This window comes from Falco punctatus (assembly GCF_963210335.1).
Source record: "Falco punctatus genome assembly, chromosome: 1".
NCBI lineage: Eukaryota > Metazoa > Chordata > Aves > Falconiformes > Falconidae > Falco > Falco punctatus.
The window spans coordinates 51,291,194-51,313,086 of NC_137580.1; the positions used below are offsets into that span (position 1 = coordinate 51,291,194).

Sequence of the window (21,893 nt, forward strand, 5' to 3'; positions counted from 1 at the left end):
AGTATTTGGTCTGTGTTTGAAAACTGGGCTCCTGTGCTACTGAAGTCTGGTTTAAACAGGGAACGCATCAGCTGAATACCTTTTGGAAAGGGAACTGAATTTCAGTAGATCTGTGCTCAGAAATTCTCAGTAAAAGAAACTGGATCAACTTTTTCCCTTCTGTACAGATGGGTTTTGAATCTTAGAAAGCAATAAAAGAAAGGATGCTCTAGAGAAAATATTACCACTTTTAACTGCAGAATTAAAGATGTCGGCGGAAGCTTGACACTATCTGCTCTAAGGAGATGGTGCAAAGTGCCTGCACTTCAGAAAAGGCGTGTTCTAGCTGTACTAAAATTGTCTGTCGTCCATGGGAATAATTCCATTTTACATGTGCTAAAACTATGGAGAAGAGACTAGTCACTCATGAAACTTAGTCCTGGGTGGAAGGGCTTGCAGAGGTAGCCCTGCAGTACCAGGGGCTGGGGGAAGCACTGTGCCTGAGCGGGATGCAACCCTGCTCGGGACTTTTGACCCTGTCTTGGTGCAGAAGGACAGAAGCTCATCCTGGGGCTGGCTGGCGGATAAGTCAACACCGAGCAGTGAAGCTCAGGCTCTTTGTAGAAAGTGGAGAGTGGAAAAGGGAGATAATTTGCTATTCACCTGGATAATTACCAGCATAGAAGGTGCAACGCTGAGGTGAACAGAGAGGTCTGACTGTTAAGTAATGTGATTTCCTTATTCAGCAGTATTTCCTTCTTTGTACTACCTGCAGCTTTATGAAGCCTTTACCTTTCTAAAAAGTCTTGGGGCTGTTATCCTGGTCCATGCTGAAAATGGAGACTTGATAGCTCAGGTGAGTGAACTGTCATTTTTGCTTCACTTTGTGAGAAGATAGACAAAAGAGAGGAGAACTAAAACCCTCTAGTCAGAAAACGGGTAGGAAGAAAGGAACTACCTGGTAGGTGCTTTAACTGAGCCTGATGCACTCACTGCACACCGCTGGTGTAAAGCCTGGGATGAGGGGATGGAGGCCCTTTTGCCTGCTTTGGTAGAGCATTGATGAGGCAGAGCAGGGATCCCGACAGCTCCTTGCCTTGGCACCAGCTGAGGACTGGATGAGGGGGGCAGAAGGTAGCTAAAAGACCTTTTCTGAATCTGGCAGGAACAAGTGAAACATAACAACGTGAAGCCTTGCTCAGAGATTCTGGGGACAAAAAGCGGAGCTGGGAAGCTTTATGCTAATATTTCTTGCTGCAGCTATCAGCCTAAGCAGCATAGTGAGTTTGGAGCTGGGGGTAAAGCACTCAGACCTATTTATTTTTGAGAATATTCTTACAAATCTCTGAAGTCTGAGAATAAGAAACCACTGTGATCTTCTAAACATTTCAAAAATGGGCATTAAAGTGCAAGTCCTGCTCCTGGAAGATGCCTCTTAGAACCAGGAAACTGGGCTCCAGTTCAGTATGTTCCATTACAATGTCCCGGCTCCCCAGTGCAGTCTTTGCAGGTCGAGTCCCCTGTGTGGGTACCGTCCTCACGCTGGAGTGTGCCGTAGCTCTGATCTGTGCCACAGCACCTGGGAAGAGGTATCCCAAGGGCAGCAGATGATGGTAAACCTTCCACTGGTCTTTCAGAGGCCAGGATTCCCCTATAAAAGAGAAGGGGTGAGTTTGGGTGGGTGGTGTTATGACTACACATGTGTCAGATGAGTCTTTTAGGCTGTTGCAGAGATGTCTCTCTCCTCTGATCCCTCGTACGTGCATAGACCTCCTCTGAGGTCTCTGGGGCTCCGAGTGAGCCGACTGATTTTTCTGCTGAGCTCTTTATCTGCTGGCTTATCCACTAAGGACTAGGCTGCAGAGCTGACAGGGAAATTACGACAGCTAAGAACAAGTCGTCTCCGAGATCTGGACTAGGGAAGACGCCTTGTCTGGTGGTTAAGGGAGAACCTCAAGTGAACATGGAGTGGTTGGGCAGTGCCTAAGGGCTCTTGCCCACGTGGCTTTATTTTGTTGTTTTTCCCTCTGTGGTATTTTGTCCTTTATCTGTCTGGTAAGCATTTACCCCCTTTGAAAGCCTTCTTTCCCTTTTCCCTTCAAGTCTGGATGAAATAACCACTGGGCTCAGAAGTTAATGGTGAGGGGTCAACAGGCACGTACAGTGCAGTTGTGGCTTTCCCCCACTGAAACCAGATGAAAACCCTCATCTGGATTCAAGAGTGGGGAAAAAAAGGCTGATTTCCCATGGAGTTTAGCATGATTTAAAACTACCAAAATATGTAATTTGTAGTTTTAATGTGACATAAAATATCCAGTAGAATGAAAATGAATAATAAGAAACATAATAAGTCAATATTACTGTGCAAATGGCAAAATGAATCAAATCAAACGGCACCCATGATGTTTTAGTACAATCCTCATTAAAATCAAGGTGCAGTCGTGGAATTGCATTTCTGAAATAAGTCTGTTTCAGTTACATTTTTCTTTGATCAGTTTTAATATACAGCTATGGAGTATGAACATACAGGACAGAAAAATTACGAGGAAAAGAGGAAACAGTAAAGAAATGTGTGTTATGTTATACATCAATGTATTTCTTCACCATTGCCTTGTCTCGTAAAATCAGACTTCCCTTATGCTTTTATTTAGAAGGATTATTTGGATAGTGAAAAGAAAGCTGCCTGCAGGGAGGTTTTTCAGGACTACCCCCTGTGCAAATACTAATTTGATTTTATCTAAAAAATATTCTAGCTTATTAGCACTTTCAGATCCTCTTACAGGAGGTAATTTTATCGTGTAATCTGATTTTATTGTGTGATCTGTGACTTGCTTCAAGAGGCAAACCTATTCTACTTTGTGTAGCCATTCTTTGCCATTTTGCTGGGGGTTTTTTATATGGTTGTAACTTTATTTTTTGTTGTGTTTCAATTATCTGAAGTCTTCAACTGCCACTGTTCAGAGCTGTTGCATTAATGATTTAGAGCAGCTGTTTTTAAGAATACATATGAAAGATTATGGTTTTCTAACCAAAATATTCTTAATTACACAGTCAGGTTAATACATTCCTATTAATGCCTCTTCAGCCTTGATTGGTTGCAACGAAGGCAAAAGTATATATGAATATTAACTTGCTCAGGTTTTGCAGGAGTGTGTTGGTAATGTGTGAGCTTTTTGCCCTCGGGGACCTGGGATCAAACATTTATTAGATGACACAACACAGTACGTTTGGTAACTTCATCCCGGTCTCCAGAGGACATTTGTCTGTTTCAAAGAATCATTACATTTCTTGAACTTGACCCATTAGTGGGCAGAGCAGGCCAGGGTTGGAGGAGCATCAACAGTTCTGGTCCCACTTCTGCTCTGCTGGCAGATGTGGACCAAGCTCCTGTGGAGGATTGTCCACCAAAAGTGGTTGACCACTATTTTCTACAATAAGAAAAGTTTATTCCAATACCACTGCTTGACCTTAAATTAAAAGCTAGATGACACTTCTTTGTCTACTATTTTTTTAAAAAATTATGTCACTGCTGTGAAGCTGGAAGGCACAGATGTTTTCTGACAGTCCTCCATTGGTCCCAAGATGGGCTTTTTGGTGTGGATACAGCGCCCTCACAACTAGAGAGCACTGTTCTGCTTTCATGAAAACATAATTTTAGTGATTCAATCTGCAGGAAAAAAGTGTTACAGAAAAACCGGATGCCAAAGGCAAGACTTCATCTGTTGAAGTGTCAGCAATGCTAAAAGTTTGAGGAAGGTGATAGTGCTTCATGGATTGCAACCAGGTAGAATCTTGTGCAAGTAAGGGAAGAATCATAGGCTGGAAATAGCCATAATTACTATTTAGTGTATTGGTTGAAGCCTGTTCCCTGGATTGGTGTCTTGATGTCAAATAAGACTTTCTGGAGGGCAGAGGAGATTTCCAGATGTGCAGCCCAATGGCTCGAGGCACAAACGCTCGGTTGCATTGCAGAGGCAAATCTTCCCCTGAAATCCTCTGCGTGGAGCAGACGCTGGGGTGGCGTGGGACCAGTTTAGAGCCAGTGTTATCAGTCCTCCTCCCCCATCAGCAGGCTTACACAGCTGCATTTACACAGACAAAAAAAGGGGCAGTCCAGCGGTATGGGTGTTAATCCGCCAGAGGATGCCTGGTGCAAGGGTTTCATCCTGCAGCGGCGTTCAGCATTTATCCTTACTTTGCAGGAACAAAAGCGTATCCTGGAGATGGGAATCACCGGACCTGAGGGACATGCCCTGAGCAGGCCTGAGGAGGTAGGAGCCTTCCCTCTTTTTGGCATTCATGGGAATATTTTGCCTAGCGTGTACTATCAGAGCTTGGCTTCTGTAATGTGCAGGTGATAGATGGGTGTGTTGCAGCAGTCTGCTTCTCCCAGTCTCTTCCAGTATTATTCAGACTTGGAAAGTCCAGCTCCCTTACAGCTTGTTTGTTTGCCTGAAATACCCTTTGCTGCTGCAGCAGGTGCATTCTCTCGGTCCAGGGATGAGTGTGTTCTTGTACACTGAGGAGCTGCAGCTCTGGCTGCCCAGGTCACTGGTGTGCATGTATTTTTTGAGCGTGACCCTTGTGATTTGATTTGTGATGATATAAAAAAATGGGCATATCAGGGTAAAAATCAGCAGTGCAGCTTGCGGGTTAGGCTTTGGACTAACTGCATCATTAAAATGCTTTGGCTGCAAACCTCTTCTAAGATGCATGTGTACATATATACCATACATATGCATACGCCCACGTACCGATCTACGTTTATGCCAGCAGATATATTTGTAGTAGAAATGCAGGCTGTAGAAATGTAAATATGCGAGAATGGAAAGATGCTGCAAGGCAGCTTATTTTATGCAGCTCTCTTATAATGAAAACCAGGCTTTGGTATGGATCATCTCAGGCATCTGGAAGGGGTTTCTTTAATGAGAAGGAAAAGGTGGAGACATGCAGATGTCCCTTAATGTACGCAGTTCAGACTGTGAATGGGATGATGGAGGGCGGTAGTGGGAAGTGACTGCTTTCCTTGAAGGCTAAAGAGACAAGGGCCTGGGGATTTGAGGCTAAACTGGAAGAGATTGTTGTGGTTTGCAGATCTTTATATAACCTCTCCCCAAGGCAAAAGGAATCAGCTTAATTGGTTGCATTCTTCTATTGAACTGTTTATGTACTTCTTCATTTTGCTGTTCCCTTTTAATGAGAACAAGGGCCTAAGGAAAATCTGCATTTGCAGTTTCCAGAAAGGAATTTTGCCTCTTTCTGACCGTGCATCTGACCGTCTTAGCCCCAGCACTGAGGTACAGAGGTCCTGCTTCCTTTCCTGGTCTTCTGTGGATACGTTCGGGGCTTCCAGAGCAAATAGATAGATGGTGATAAAAGTTTTAGGACAACCTGAAAGTGACAGTCTGATGTAAGAAAAAAAATATTTTACAAAACTGTGAAGAATTAAGCCTTGTGGTTTTGGAAGGGCTAAGTTGCTCGACTTTTCTAGCACAACTCTTGAACAAAAATTTCTGTACTGTCAAGTCAGTATTTTCAGTCACAACAGAGTTTTGGGTATTAGAATGCCAGTGCTGTGAGTCTGTCTAGGAAGGAGGTACAAAACCAGTAACTGGGGAAGGGAGTCTGCAGAGCTGCTGGGGGGCACTGCTCCCCTGTCTGAAGATGCCTGCCTGTGTGCCTACGTCCCAGGTGGCTCCTTGGAAGGAGATTGCCTTCATGCTGCCAGAGGGGACTTACTGGGCAATGCTTCAAAAGCTTTTATGGATTACGGGCTAAATTCAGTTCATAGTGCTGAAGTTGCTGTTTGGGAATACTTTGCATTCACTGTCATCCTTATGTAAAGATTGCATAGCATAAGCTGTCAGGGACAGCTCAGATGTTGTCTCCAAGCTGGAGCAATGTTTCCTTGCTTTGTTCTCCTTCCAACTGCAGGGTAGAGGGTTGAAGCAGAAGAGTGGGAGGGAGGTAAGGAGGAGCCCCATCAGCTGCTTGGATGTGACCTTTCCTGGGGTGCAGGGAGCCGGTTGTGCTGGGGCAGCTGCACCCCATTAAATGGAAGTACAGCCTGGCCATGGTTACTCCTAATGTGAAGTGTCTGAGGTTGGGTTAGCTCCCTGTTTCCCAGCACAGCATCTCTCTTTATGGAAAAAAACAGAATCAACCCCTGAAGAGTTGTTGCTAAACGGTGAGAAATATGGCTAAGTCCTCCAGTTATTTTTTAATTCAGTCTGCTGTTGCAGTTAACTTTTTCCTCCTTGTTTTCCTCAGCTTGAAGCAGAAGCAGTTTTCCGTGCCATCACCATTGCCAGTCGAATAAACTGCCCAGTGTACATCACCAAAGTGATGAGCAAGAGTGCGGCTGATATCATTGCACTGGCCAGAAAGAAAGGTAAAAGACTTCCTTTTCTGCCCCAGAGTCTTTTTTTTTTTTTTTTTTTTTTTTTTTGTTAAATAGAAGCTCAGTGGAAAACCTGTTCATCTTGACCCCAAATCACAAGATACAGGGAGAGGTTGCCAAAGAATGGTAACACCATCACAGACCCTAAATATTTACAGTTGGGAAAGATGGAGGGAAGTCCTACATTTTTCAGTTGGGAAACACTGTCCCCTTGAAGACTGTGTTGTAACTCTTCTTCATGCTGTCTTCCCTTTTGCTTTTCCCTTAGGCTATTGTATCTCTGTTCATGGGAGGGAGGTATTTTATTCCTCACAGGGCTAGCACATCTTCTGTGCCTTTTGGTGGTATTTCAGGGTATTACGCTCTGAGGGGTGGCTTGGGCAGCAGACCTGCTGTTAGGGATGCCTGGTGCTCACTCCTGGCCTTGCTGCTGGAGGCTGACCCCATTGGATGTGCACTGGGGACATCTGTGGGCCAGCCCTGCTTGCTGAGGCTGTGGGGGGATCCAGGTTACAAAGCACCCAAAGGGGACTTGTGACCCTAGGGGCAGCTGCTTTCAAAGCTGCATTTGCAAGTCAAGACTGCTGCTGGTTGGTGTTACAAAGCACATGAGCCATATGGAAAAGCCAGTGAGCAAAATGCCGTCTTGATATTTGTATTTCTGGAGGCTTGGGAGTACAATGCTGGGGATCGTATGCTGCTATCTGCTGGTGCTGTGCCCAGCCTGGGAGTAGTAAAAAGGCATCTGTCTGCGGGAGCCCATCCTCCACCTAAACGCCCTCTGAATCGGAGCAACAGGGAGAATGTGGCTGTGATTAAAACAGCACAAATTAAAACCAGGTCTGAACTGTCTCCTTCTGGGTTAGAAAGAGAGCTTTGCAAATATGCTGATCAAAAGATGTGTAGCTCAGAGAGCCTCCTGATTAATTTTTTATCGTACAGACAAAGCCGGGGCTGCTTAATTTCTGGGAGCTACGCTGGCCGTGTAGCAGCGTGTGAATTATACATGGCTGCATGCAGCAAGCGCTATAATGTGCTGAAGAGAGAGTGGATTGTAATCATTCCTGTACATCCTTGTTTCCCCAAGGTCCCCTTGTGTTTGGAGAGCCTATCACTGCCAGCCTGGGGACAGATGGGACACACTACTGGAGTAAAAACTGGGCCAAGGCTGCAGCTTTTGTGACCTCACCCCCTCTGAGCCCTGATCCTACCACTCCAGACCACTTAAATTCACTCTTAGCATGGTAAGATCCTCATTGTTTTTTACAGGCTGATGGTCAGACAGGTGCAAAAGACATGTGGGGTGAATCATCTAAGCATCAGTTTGGTTTCCTTTAGACTAGCCTCGTACACAGAACAGCAGGGGAAGGACAGGGAAGGCCAGCGACGGTTATATCCCTGTGTTTAGGCTGTCAGGTGAGCAGGCAGGGCTCTCCAGCTCCTCGTTAGCATGATAGAGAGGCAGCTGCTGGCTCTTCAGGAATTCGTTCTTTTTCTTTCTGCTTTTCAAGCAATGCCTAGTTGTGCAGCTAGGTAGGCTTTAGCCCAGGGCTTCAAACTGGCTTTCTCCCTAGTTCTCTGTTTTCTCTCCAGCCAAACTGTTAATACGTGATCGGATGGCGTCCTCACTGTCCAGTATAAGCAGCGACCTGGTGGACAGACCCCATCTGTGGGAATAGGCTCTGTTTTAAGCCCTGGTCATAGCTGGCAAGCACAGCTTCTGAAATCAGGGCTGTCCCTGAGCGCAGAGATACCTAGAACCGAGAAAACCTTCCTGGTGCAGTTTTTGTCAAGGCTGGTGTGGGGCTGTAAGCTGTGAGCGCTTTTGAGTCTTGGGCTGTCCTAAATTAACTTGTAGGTCTTTGTAGCAGAGTTTCGTGATTTTAGCTCCTCTGTATTGAAAACTTCAGACTTCGTAGTCTGCCTTCATCTGGCATGGATCAAAGCCATATAAGTTTATTACTTGTGTTTAGTTCTTGCAGCCTTGCTTTTACTTTTAGCTTGCCTTGTGTCTCTATAGGCTCCAGGGTCCTCAAGCTGGAAGACAGCAAAGATAAGTGGTACATACAGAGAAGGTACGTCAGGCAGGAGGAAGAGGCCGGAGCGGATTGCAAAGGAGACTGTCAGGGACTCGGGTGGAGACAGGCTGGTGAACTGGAGGCCATCACTTGACAGGACAGGGGTATGGGCTGACTGTCTTCACGTTGGCAGGGAGAGTGTTACCACTAGAGAGATGAAAGGGATGTGGACAACAGAGGGAGAAGTGTCTTTCTCATATGGATAAGAAGACATCAGCAATGCCTTGCCAGCAACCCAGACTGTAAACCCATCCCTTGACAGTGTTTCCTGCCTGTAGCCAACTGTGGGTCTTCTTTAGCTTAAGCAAAAGACCATCTGCTTTGAAATGAAACAGAAATTCATAGCTGAAGTCCCACCAGGACAGATTGCTAGTGCTGGAGTGAGGAACTCCACTTACCATTCAAAACCTTATTTATAAATTAAGCCATGTGGTACCAGTTATCTCACGCGCTGCATCCCCTTCCTAGGGTCTCCAGCGCTCTAGCCAGAGAAGCAGTATTTGAACCCTAAAAGTGACCCACTGGTCTTCAGAAAACGTTTCCTCCTGAGGTTAGTTTTCCATGTGACTACCTGGCAGGCTGTATGGCAGGCAGTGCCAGCGTGGCTGGCAATGTAAGGACCCTGCATGTGTAACCCAGGCTTGGACAGAGCTGCCCTTTAGGTGGGTGGGCGCCTATGTGTGATGGCAAGCTGCCGTCAGTCAGTGCCATTGCTTCGCACACGTCTCTCCTTGCTTACGGGCGGGTCAGGCTGTGCAGTCCACCAAACCCAGGTTTTAGCTCAGCTGCCCCAATGATGCTGCGTGGACAGCACTGTTAATGAAGGCACAGTTGAACTCTGAGTTATGTGTCATTCTGGCGAGAATATGCAGGAATTTGTTCTGTTGTGACAGTCTGATGGCAAAAATAATTTTGCATAATTGAGCTTTCTGTTCCTTAAAATCAGGACAAGGAAGAAAAATTACTTTTCTGGTCTGATCCATCACTATCAGCACTGTAAAGAGTGAAGCTCATTGTGTGAGGGTAAGGCTGTTAGCCAGCACATGTGAATGTGTACCAAAATGTCTGGCTCTTTACTCTATCAGACACGGCTATATGTTTTCTAGAAGAGAGTCCCAAAATAATAGTATGTGGGTCAAAACAGATTAGCTAAAATAGTAAGCGAATTTTTAGAACTGCAATCCAAAGAATGACTTTTTTAAACTAACATCAGAAAGACAAACTGAGGAGTCACAGAAGTTCTCGTTATCTGTCAAGCATGCAAAAAAGCCTTTTTTTTTTTTTTTTTCTAGTGGCTTAAAGTCCTAGATCTTAAATGACAGCAGCTTAGCCTGCTTTTGGCTTTAATACTTTAAATCTATACTGTGAATCTAAAAAAAGAACTGTATATTTTATCAGTCTGCCCTGCATTTGTGGGGAATTTTATGCAAGAATGATGGTAAAAACAGTGTTTGACTTTTCTATTGCACTTTCCATTAGGAGACCAATATCTTACCTTCATTAAAAAAAAACCTTAAAACATTCTTCCTCTGCAAGTATGCAGCATACTGCTTGTGACGTTTTCCCAGAAAGCATTGATTTTTCACTGAAAAGCTCATGTGTACAAATCCAGCATGTCTCATGGGGTTTGCAGACTGGGTTTGCCTTGTGAGGTCTGGTCCTTGTTTCACCTGTGCGCCATGCACCCTTGGTAGCCTTCATCTTCCATGGTGTACTGCTGCATTATTGCCACCGCGATACACCATCCCTTCTGAACTAGGCATGTGACATCTTGGTGCTTCATGGAAGATGTCACCAGCCATGAAAGCCTTGTTGACAGTGAAGAATAAGATGATGAGGTATCGATGTGGCATTTAAAGATACACATGTCCACTGTTAATTCCCACCATTCCATCTTTTGGAGATGTTTTCCGTGATGATCCCTTCTCATCTCCCAGTTTTTCGGTTGTTCTGATGCTCTGTTTGACAGTAGAGTACATCTAGGCAGTAGGAGCGCCAGTGTAGTTAAGGAGGTGTTGGGTGGCTCTCAAGCAATGTGCTTCAGCTTCAGAAGTCTTCTGCTGGTTAGACAGGGGGGTGGTGCATGTCATTAAACAACATTGAATGTCAGAGGAGAGGGAGTTCAGAGGAAGCGACTCCTTTTTATCTTTCATGAAGATAAAAATATCTTTCAGGTGTAGGAATTAATAGCGTGGGGTAAGAAGCATAGTAAAACCTCAGGGGAATGGGCAGTGGTACAGGGCCTGGCTGTGACATTCATGTTTTCATGGTTGTGTTCATCAGAGGGCAGAAAAGAGAGAGGGTAAGGCATGAGAAACTTAGCTGACAGGAGAGCAACAAAAAGCGAGAAGTGGCACTGCAATTTTTTGACTTCATTGTTGTGTTAGAATAAATGAATGTTTAACTGATGGATTTGGTTTCATCCTATGGAGTAACACCAGGCAGTCATTAATAGTCAGGAATAGCTAAACCATAGCTGCCTTTTCCATATTAAATACACGGGTTTGGCTTTTGCTAAAAACTGGCTGGCTGGATGGATGGATGTGAGCATTCATGGAGAAGAGCCAGAAAAGAGGCCAAAGGTTCTCTGACTGCCAGCAATCATTAGGGCTGGCAGCCCATAAAATTGCATTAGAATTACTGATGTGTGACACTTTTTTCCTCTGTACTTGGCTGTTCGTTAGCTTGCTGGAATATAAATTTGTGGACCAGAATCTTTCAGATGTTTCAGAGCTGGAACTTGCATAGTCAGTAAAGAAAAGGACGACAGGCTCTTGGGGTCATCTCCCTTCTGGAGTGATGGAAGAGAAATCATGGTGTGTTTTAATGTGCTCGTCTCCTGTAAGCTTAATCAAGACCTAAAAATAGCACCCGTTTCCTGTGGATATTGAAGAACCCGTCTTCCTTTTTGTCTTTCTATTCTTGCAAGATTCTGCATATTGGTTATGTTCTTCCTTATTCCCAAGAGCAGCTGTGATCCATTTCTGCTCTCTGCAAAAAAAATTCTCTAGACTGAAAAAAACCTGACTTCTTAAATAAAAGCATTATTATTGGGTAGATCTTTTTGTGTTTTACTCCATGCCTTTTTCTATGTTAAGACCTTTAAGTTGGATAAATCCAGAGCACGTGTTTGACTTCCATATGCCTGCCTTTGTTTAATTAGAAGATTACCTGATAAAAAACTTTCCTTCCTTTTCTATTTTCAAGGTTCTGTTTTGGAAGGTCAGACAAGAAATATTTGTGTAAGACTTGCAAGAAAAATGTATGTGCAAGGGAGAAATGCAGGGAAACAAGCTTGATGCTCATGGCTTTGCATTGTAAAATTTGACATTGTTTTTCAGCGTGGTTGTGAATTAGTTTATCTTCAGAGTGGCAGACATTTCATACAAGCTTCCGATCATTTCCTTAATCCTAGAATAATCCTTTGTCCTGATTAGTGGGTTTGTGCCTGATCTCGATAGATAAGCAGCCTGAAAGCCGAGGGGGCTGTAATCTGGGAGTTCAGGGTGCTCCTGAGGGAGAGTGGAGACGTCCAATGCTGTCATCACTCTTCAGTGATCTGTAGCCAACATGTAAAGGCTGCTGACATGATTTACAGCCAGGCTTCTCGTGTGTAGGCTTGAAAGGTCCGTTCGTAGCTAGTCTGAGACCACAATAACAGTGGTGATGCCTGGTGTAAACCTTCTGTATGTTAACTCCGCAGTGGGGACCTGCAGGTGACGGGAAGCGGACATTGCCCGTACAGCACTGCCCAGAAGGCCATTGGAAAGGACAACTTCACTATGATTCCTGAAGGTGTCAATGGAATTGAGGAAAGAATGACTGTTGTCTGGGACAAGGCTGTAGTAAGTAATTACTTTTATGGTCTGAAAAGAAATTGAGTGTTGGCTGAATAATGAAAGCCAGGAGACTCAGCCAGCACTTAAGTGACTTTCTAATATATTTCTGAGAATTCCCTGGGAGAGCACTACTATGAGGTGAATTGTTTATCTCAAAAACCTTCTCCAGTTTTATGAACTCAGGGCCGTGTTTCACTTTTGACGCTGCAACACCATCGTGTTTTATTAGACCTGAGGCTTCCAGATTCCACTGCTCAATTTTCCAGTTGTGTCAGGGTGGATGCTTCTCGGAGATGTAGGATCTGGAGCAGTTTAACGATTTTGATATGGACCCCATATAAACAGGATGAATGGATCGTTTGAATTTGAGAAGCGTCTCGTTGGTTTTGAGAAATTAGAAATGGATGAGCCTGAGGCTAGACGATAAAATGCTTAGAAGGAGAACAATACGTGTAATCCATAGTGGCATATTTTGCAGTGGGGTGCCGGTATAAGTTAGCAACTTTTTGATGGTTCCGTGGATCCTAATGTACAATGATGTTCTCACTCCGTTGCCCATCTTCACATGCACACCCACGCACGCGCACACACACACACACTCATTACCTCACATTGCATTGCGCTCGAACGCATCTTGCAGACTGGGAAGTGGTAGTATTTACAACGGGCTCATGAGCACTTCTCCCAGACTGTGTTTAATAATCACTTTCTTCAGGGACCACCGTTGAGATTCCAAGCATAGAAGCAGCTTCAGACATCTGCCAGATAGGAGCAAAGCAGAGGAGCAAGCGCAGTGCAGCCAGCCAGTGCTGTTTCTTTTTTGTTACTGCCACAAAGGGAAGGAGCTGCAGCAAGGGCTGCAACATGGGATTTACGGGTGGTAACATTCAGTCCTGCACCACTTAGCTTATATTCTGCAAGTCTCATGTTTTACCAGGCAGGAAATAAGTGCTTATTTAATATTTAAAAGTTTGGTACTGTTGTTCTTCCTTGGAACATTGTTCTTGCTTATTGCCAAGGAAGACCTCAAAATACTCTGCTGAGAGATCAAAATGCTGTTGTGTACAGCTGCTGTTAAGCCATCAGTGAGTGTATAAAAAGTTCAATTAGTGGTGACATTTCTCCAGGCGAGGACTTTATAGTTGGGGTTGGTTTACTTAGATGTATAGGTTTGGTAATATTAAATTATGTAAAAATCATTATGAAAAAAAATGGACTTCATTTGCAAGAAGTGTTTCTAAAAGAGTCTGAATCTTGATCTTCTATTTAATCTTGTAATAGTCATATAAGTTTCTCTATTTTAAAATTGTTAAACCATTTAAATGGAAGTTACTAGAACTAGCAACAAGACACACTTTTGGCACCTCTGTAGAGAAAGGGACCTCAGATAACTGATTAACTTGAGGGTGTGATTTGCAGTAAGGTGTTACTGGCTTTTCTTTGGATGCCAGGAGTAGAACATTCATTTATTTGAAACTCCCAAGTAATGTGCCATGTATGAAGTCCTGCTTGATAAAATCTTCGCTTCACGCAACATCACCATGTGTTTGAACTACGTGCTTTCCGGTATCTCCCTGACCATTTAGTACTCTGAATAGTGAACCCCCATTCTATAAGCCTGTTTTGCTCAAATCACGTTGTTTTTAGGCCACAGGCAAGATGGATGAGAGCCAGTTTGTAGCTGTCACCAGCACCAATGCTGCCAAAATCTTTAATCTGTATCCAAGAAAAGGCCGGATTGCTGTAGGATCGGATGCTGATGTGGTTATTTGGGACCCTGATAAGGTGAAGACTATAACAGCTAAAAGCCATAAATCGGTAAGGAGGAAAGGAAAAACGGTAGGAAAAAAGAAATTTCACTGTTGCTTTTCAGCTGTTCTAATTCACATGAGCACCAAATGCACAGGATATAGAGGAGTGGAGTAACTACCTCCTTCTATTCTGAAACTGGTAAATGTTTCAGAAGATGGAAGTATTGAAATATTGCATTGGAAGCAGTGGGATCAGGAACGATTTCTTTTCTCTTTGCGTATACCATTGCACTATTTTTTGCATGCTTGTGGCAGAGCTGTAAATAGGTACGAATCAGCAGCTGTGCAGCTGAAGCTAATAAAGCTGTGATGATAAATTTAAAACTAGCTCACTTTTTTTTTGCTTACCTGAAAAGCACCTGATATGATAAATTGCATGATTAAATCAACAGTATTCTAAATTATGAGAGGTGATTAAATATTTTGATAATACAGATCTCCTCAGCTTCATGGCTGGGATTTTCTATTTAATTTTCTATTTACTGCATACTTTTCTGCCCTTGGTGCAGAGTTCCAGTGACTCAATCACTTCAATTTTGACTGTGACAGGTTTTGTCTTACGTGTTGTCTGTCTCAAAGCTGTTGTCCTATTGTTCAGTGCTTTGGTCTTTTATATTGTGGAATTCTTCTAAAAGTTTTACCGGAAATCCAGTAAGGTGGTTTATATAAAAAAGGCAAAACCCTTTAGAAACCTTTAAAAAGTAAGTTTAGGCAATTCACTTTCTTCTTCTCTGTCTTCAGATCTCTCTGTATTTTGAAGAAAGTAATCATCACCTGCCCTTTGACAATTATTCCCTTTTAGATTCAGGTTTTCCTGGTCCTTTCTGGACTCCTTTAGACAGAAATATAAATACGTGTGCTGGCCCCTTTGGAGTTCCCTTACGCAGTCACAGCAGATGCTTGGTGGGACCATGTCCTCTGCTGTTTGGCAGCTGAGTCACAATTTTCCTTCCTTAAGGCTATTGTACTTCTAGAGGCTCTGGTTAAATACGGAAGGTCCTCTTGAACAAATGAGAGAAAGCCCAGATGGAAAGTGAGAAATGGAAAGGAAAAGTCTGATCCAAGAAAGTCTGATCAGAGAGATTCTTTAAAATAATTTCATATCGAGATGCATTGCTTTTCCTTCAGGCAAAGCAATCTTTTACACCTTCTAATGGCAGTTGTCTAGAACTATCCCTACCAATGCAGATTATGTTCCTAACCGAAAGAGATCTTGTACCGAACCTGCAGTGAGTATGCTTGTTGATCTTCAGGCTGTCGAGTACAACATCTTTGAAGGAATGGAGTGCCATGGTGCCCCACTCGTGGTCATAAGCCAAGGGAAGATTGTGTTTGAAGATGGAAATCTACATGTAAATAAGGGAATGGGTCGCTTCATCCCTCGCAAACCTTTCCCTGAATATCTTTACCAGCGCATCAAAATCAGGAATAAGGTAATGTCAGATATTATTTATTCTTCTTTCTAGCCATACCCTCTTGGAACCACAGTAGCACCTGGTTTTGATTATTGTTGTGCTGAGTCCACATCAGATGGACTGTATGTGACGTGATCAAAAAACAGCCACAAAACTTGTTCCTCTGCAAGTGTGAACTGGTGTAACTTAATTAACACCATGAGCTTCAGCGGCTAGAGCATATAATTGCCAGCTGGGCATAATTGCCTTACATCCAGCTGTGCAGGCTTTTGAAGGGAGGTGGACTAGGAATAGAATTTACTTTTTGTTAAAATTCAGGGAAAAGATAAAGCTTCTTTGGGGAGAGGGTTAGCCGGCAGAAAACCAGAATTTTAAATTGTTACTGAGCTTTACGTACTGAAGTGCCACGCTGCAGAGAAGAAAAGCGTGTAAGCCAGAGACACTCATTATATTTGGCATCTCTGTTGGTGCATTTGCTGAGCTGACTATTAGCAGCATTCACAGTGCAGAAAACTTTTTATCTTGTGTTTAATAAAAAGCTGGGTAAATGACCAAGATTAAGACTGGGTCACTTCTGGTTTTGAATGACATTAGTGCTCCCCTGCTGAAAACCAGAAAACCAGTTGGCTTGGCACTAGCTCAGGGTTATTTGGAATTAGCCTCTTGTCACTGAGCAAGGAACTTGCTGTGTGAGGACAGGTAACAAGATAAATTGAAACTCATATTTTCTTTGACCAAGCATATGTCACAACCTGTGAGGATGGCAGCTGAAATTAAGTCGATGAGCAGGTTGATAGTTTTTTTCGTTCAACATTTGTTACAGAAATTCTGTCAAGCTGTGGGATACTAAGGGTCTGTGCTTTTAACCAGAAAAGGCACTGTAAAAATCAAATGTGCTTGCCCAAGTTTTGCAAAATACCAATCAGTATTTCACTTTTTTTACATTATCTACTTAGATGGCACGGGCCCTCTCTTCACGCTGGCGCCTCAGGTGTTTAGCGCATGGGAGTGCTATATAGATACTGACAATGTGATTTAAATATTGAAAAAACTTTAAAAGCACATACCAGAGAGTGGTGTCTTATGCCAGGAGCTTGCACAAAAGTAACTCGGCTGAATAACCTGCGTCTTGCAAACGTGCCTGGATTTGGGGATCTTAGGAATTTTGACATTTAGGAAAGCTGTGCAAAAGGATGAAGAAAGTATTTTTGCTCTTGCGGCTCCCTCTGCTGCCTGCCGAGAGGAAGGGTGAGCAGATTCGTGTCTGCGTTTCTTTTCCCACTATCAAATTTTATCGGTTGGAAATATTTAGAGAACCCCAATGACAGTCATATCAGCCACCATATGAATATGTCAGTGCATGACAGAGGAATATAAAATACCTGTGTCAAACAAGGGGCTGCCAAGCTGTAACTGGCAAGGATAGCAGTATAAATTTATCCCTGATGCAGGGACAGCAGTATAAATTTTTGCCTTTGTGGGTCCCTGAACGATGGATTCATTTCTGTGATGGGCAGCAGCTCTGTTACGGGCATTAGTTTTGGCTCAGCCTGCAAGACGTGGCTCTTCAGAGCCTGATGTCCCCATCACGTGAAGCAAGGAAAACACATTGATTTCTGTAAAGGCTGGATCAGACCCCTGTGAATAGTGTCCTTCTATATGGTATTTTAATTCCACTGTTGGGGAAATGGCTCTGGAACAATAATCTTGTAAGGCAGAGATTTCTATCTTTGTGATGAGCCTTGGATTCTGAAATTCAATAAATTCAGGTTCTTCCTGAAAATTGGAACTGTCGTTTAAAAATACTGTTTCCTAGATTCCTGTGATTTTAAGGCCAATGAAGCTGTTTTGATTGTCTTTTCTCATATTCATTGTAGGAACTGTACAGGGATAAAATCTAGAGACCTCAGACTGAAGTCAGAGCTCAAATGACAGATATCCCATTGACAAATAATGAAAGAAGGGTACCATGCCACAGTCTAGCATATGATTGCTTTTCTAGTTGATGGCAAGAGGTGGAAACTTTTGAAGTTTTAATTTAAAAAATTGCCACCGCTTTTCAATGATCTCTGGTAAAGATAATGAGACTTCTGAAGGGGAGGAGCAGAGAAAATACAGGTAGGAGTGAAACTGCTGCAATCAGTATAGTGAGTGTTGGTCTTGTAACAACCCGAGTGGGATTCAGCAGCTGAACCCACCCTGCTGAACAGCCTCTGGGTGGAGGGAGAAGAGGTGGTGGTGGCTGATCTTACTTAAAATAAACATCTTTGGTCAGACTTGTTCTTTTGAATCCCATTTCTCCCCATTGACTGTGAGGGAAGCCTAATGGGATCTCTCTCTTACAAATGCAGGGAGGTAGTTTTATAATTTCCTTTATATGTAAAGCAGATTGTAGCTTTGATGAGAGTGTAGATGTGTTTTTAATTCAGCTAATGCAGAATATAGCTCTGTGCTCAGTGGTCTCGGCATTTAGGCAGGAGTATCATTAGGGAGCATTATCAGAGCATTCAGTGTCTACATTTTTATTCTCCTCTTGATTTAGGTGGGAGGACTGCAAGGAGTCGCCAGAGGAATGTATGATGGCCCTGTGTATGAAATCCCAGCTACGCCAAAATACGCAACTCCTGCACCCTCAACTAAATCCTCCCCTGCCAAAAACCAGCCCCCACCAATCAGAAACCTCCATCAATCCAATTTTAGCTTATCAGGTAAGTCAGCCTGACTCAACGGAAATGTTATAAAGCCATGACTATGGATTATTTGTGATAAATTTCAATTATAAATACTTCTTTAATCGCCTATGAAAGGATTACATATACTCACATACATGCATATACTTACATATATATATCTGTATGTGTACATATATGTTTTTATACATTCTTTCCCTAGTAATATTTTACGCATTGCCCAATATCCAGAACGTTTGCAGTCTAAAATTCTTCTCTGCCTGCAATCTTTTAATGTTACTTCCCTGGCCCATTACAGTTAGTGGAGGTCTCTGGCTGATGTGGCTGAGGCCCCTTGGTGGTATGTGCAGCTGACGGGACTTGGGTCTGGTACAACCCATGTGGCTCACACATCTCAGATTTATTTCTTGCTGCATCACCAGAGACTGCTAGACATGGAAACCTCAACTGTCCTGTGGCAGGCAAAGCATGTGCAGAAGCTGTTCATATGCAAATCAGAGTATTTCTTGTCCTCTTTGCTCTTGTGCCCAAAAGATTTTCCATGGTACATGAGAAATAGACTGGAAAATCATCCTTGGGGGTTGTTGGAAATAATTCTTGTCATCTGAAGTCATTTAAAAGTGTGTCAAATCCTTACCCTTCAAAAGTCTACGGCCCAATTGGTAAATAAGTGGCTCCTTATGATGTTAGGAAAGTCACTGGATTTTGTCCCCTTTGGGAGCCAGTGGTGGAGCTTTCCTCCCTGACAGATTCTGTCTTTAGAAACTAAATGAAACTTCTGGAAGAAAGCCCAAGGAGAACAAATAGTTTAAAAACCCTTCTAGTGAGTCGCAGTATATTTTTGCCCGTACACCTGGGGCCATGGTGAGCATATACAGACAGGTAAAGCTATATAAAGCAAAAAAAAGTGCTTAGAAATTTGACCTCTAATAATAATAACAAGCACTTATAGGCATCTGAAGCTGTGGTTTCACAGTCTACTGCTGGATCTGGGTACTACCAAGGCATTTAGTGGTACAAATTTTATGCAAATTAGGCAAACACATTGCTGCGTTCGTATGAAATGAAGCAGAGCCAGAGACTGCGGTAGCATTTAAAATGATCCTGTGCTTTTACGGTAGTTTGCCTTTAGGAAGCTTGAGCGTGATCAGACAATATTTGGCCTGGCAGCAAGCTTGCTGTCACATTGTTTAACCTTTCAACATTTTAAAATGCAGTTTGAAGTGGGTGTGAGTTTACATCAGCTCAGTGCTCCTTTCCTCATGGATTTATGATTGCTAATATCAGATTTACTGTACTGTTGACCCATGGACACAGTAGGAACAGGTATTCTAAATCAGTGGGGCAGGTCTGAAAAATCCACTTCGCACATACATACATGTTTTGGGATTTTTTTGTAGTTATAACGGTAATAATTTCTGTCAGGGTCTGATCTCAGTAAGGGAATCTAGTCTGTAGGCTGTCGTCCCTGCCTGGGCTTTTCTTCAAGTCACTGGAAAACAATTCCCTGTGCAGGGTGAGCATCAATCAGATCCCAAACATTTAATCTTACACTTTTTATTGAAGACAGCTGCAGGTAGGCACAGAAATGTGTGTTGGAGATCTGCTTGGCACTTGAGTCAAGAGAAACCAGCTGATCGCTGTTTGAGGGGAGCATAGCTATAACTAGGCACGTAAAATCTCACTGCTCGTGGTTTATTCCTTCTGGTAGCTTTGTTAACTAATTTTCTGTTGTTGCAGGAGCTCAGATAGATGACAACAACCCCCGCCGTACTGGCCACCGCATCGTGGCACCTCCGGGTGGCCGCTCTAATATTACCAGTCTTGGCTGAAAAATGGTGATGGACAGAAACACAAAGATGAAGGCTCATGGGAATACTGTCCGTTCCCTTCAGTATCTGTGTATCGAACCCACAGTTTTATTTGGTACTAATGGAAATAAAAACAGAAATGTCTTTTTTTTTTCTTTTTTTTTCTTTTTTGTTTTTTTTTTTTTGTATAGGAAGAGGTGATAATAGTGTGGTGTGTTTGCTTGGAACTACTTGCCTCACAATTGTGCTTTCATGCCATAGTCACCTTAAAGCATGGTGCTTCCATTGCCCCTTTAGTGACTACAGGTTTTAGCTTCGTCTCGTAACTGAATGATGGTTCCTTTGCATCCTTTCGCTGTATTAGAGTAGTTAATGCATGTTACTGAGTTATTTATGCGAGTTGCATTCTGTGAGTGAGTCCCTTTAGAACACGTTGCCAACAATTGACTAGACACAATGCCAAGATTAATTTCCCTATTTGAGAAACACCACCAAAAACACTTATGAAGGAAGAAAATGGCCATCTTGAAAGTATGCAGTAGAGTAGTATAGGCAGCTTCTGTTTCATCTTTAATTTATTATAAACCCAAGAAGCACTTCTCTCAGACACAGAAAATTATCAGGACACGTAATGACAAATGGTCTCTGTAGCACCTGTCTGTTCCCACTCGGTACGTTCCAAGTCTGTGTCCTTCTTGTTTCCATTTTAGACAGAGACATAATTTATACATACCAGTGCCATTGCCACCCCTGCAGGGATTTCTCCACCTGGGCAGTAGTGCTCTCCTTCTGCATGAGATTTTTGGTACTTACAAATAATCCAAGTTGCCGTCGGATTTTTAAAGTTTTTTGTACAAAGTTTTTCCTTTGTAATCACATGCATTTTTACTTACTCTACCGTATCAAGATCTACTAGTCATGGTTCAATTTCTGAATTCAAAGCTTGTGAAATAAAGGAAATGAATTGATGGGTAAGCGTCTTCCTCTGCTTTCCAATGCTGTTGCTCAATGATTGAAAATTTAGAATGGAGAAACTCAAGAGACATTGTCTTTAGGTTGACATGTGAAAGAAAGAACCTCCTTAGATCACAGGGGGTGTTAAATGTATAGATATCTGCATATGCTTACTATAGCATGACATAATCTGCCTTTATTAGATAGAGCTGATGGTAACAACGTGATGTGCTACTGATGTGACAGTGGTTGACATTGCAGCTGCCTCAGTTTTGGCTAAATGAGACCTAAATTAGCTTTCTCTCAAGACCTTGAGGTCTGCACCTGATTGGCTTTAAATGGTAATTGATTGCCATCATCTTCATCTGTGGTAAACAGAGAGCCAGTCTGCAGTGCCCCAGTTTGGCCTAAGCTGTATTTGACTTCAGTACTGGTTTTCTCTGCTGACTGAATTGGGACAGTGTGTAGGGATGGCATGAAGACAACGTTGCTGCAGGTAAGGTGAGGAAAGCAGGTTTGAATTCTGTCTGTGAGAGTGAAGGAAATGCTTTCTCCTTGTCTTTCTGACTCACAAGCTATGTTAAAAACCCTTTTCCATTGTTTTTTCCTTGTCTGATTGCGTCGCACATGTGGGAGGCGTGGGGTGCTGTGAAGTAGGTCAGCAAAATACCTCCCTGTGCCTTGTGCCACTTCGCCCTTGTCTGCCCTACAAGGCTGCACCAGGATAGGCCTTATAGCAGCGTGGTGGTGCCGCGGAATGGTTTTCTCTAGCTGTGATGCTTCACCCCTTAGCTCCTATCCATCCCTTCTGTGCAGGAATAAATTCTGTTGGCACAGGGCATGTGGTGCATGCCAGGTGCACGAGGCATACAAAAATACAGTTTTGGAAAGCAGCCTACATGAAGCCTGTCATCTC

The 21,893-nt window shown here is 43.2% G+C and overlaps 2 protein-coding genes across 7 annotated transcripts in view; one reads left to right on the plus strand and one right to left on the minus strand.

Moving 5' to 3' along the window:
• CRMP1 (collapsin response mediator protein 1) overlaps window positions 1-20,167 on the plus strand; it is a 50,744-nt gene extending 30,577 nt beyond the window's left edge. For all 3 annotated transcript variants that reach the window (XM_080373460.1, XM_080373462.1, XM_080373461.1), the window contains 9 exons: window positions 755-835; window positions 4,182-4,250; window positions 6,250-6,370; window positions 7,467-7,623; window positions 12,161-12,302; window positions 13,944-14,114; window positions 15,361-15,540; window positions 18,065-18,230; window positions 19,953-20,167. In XM_080373460.1, coding sequence (XP_080229586.1) covers window positions 755-835; window positions 4,182-4,250; window positions 6,250-6,370; window positions 7,467-7,623; window positions 12,161-12,302; window positions 13,944-14,114; window positions 15,361-15,540; window positions 18,065-18,230; window positions 19,953-20,044 — 1,179 coding nt within the window. In that variant the 3' untranslated portion in view covers window positions 20,045-20,167. The remainder of the gene's footprint in view (window positions 1-754; window positions 836-4,181; window positions 4,251-6,249; window positions 6,371-7,466; window positions 7,624-12,160; window positions 12,303-13,943; window positions 14,115-15,360; window positions 15,541-18,064; window positions 18,231-19,952) is intronic.
• Window positions 842-21,893, minus strand: part of EVC (EvC ciliary complex subunit 1) — a gene marked incomplete at its 5' end in the record, with an annotated part of 80,962 nt that continues 59,910 nt past the window's right edge. For all 4 annotated transcript variants that reach the window (XM_080373419.1, XM_080373418.1, XM_080373416.1 and 1 more), the window contains one exon: window positions 842-1,630. In XM_080373419.1, coding sequence (XP_080229545.1) covers window positions 1,441-1,630 — 190 coding nt within the window. In that variant the 3' untranslated portion in view covers window positions 842-1,440. The remainder of the gene's footprint in view (window positions 1,631-21,893) is intronic.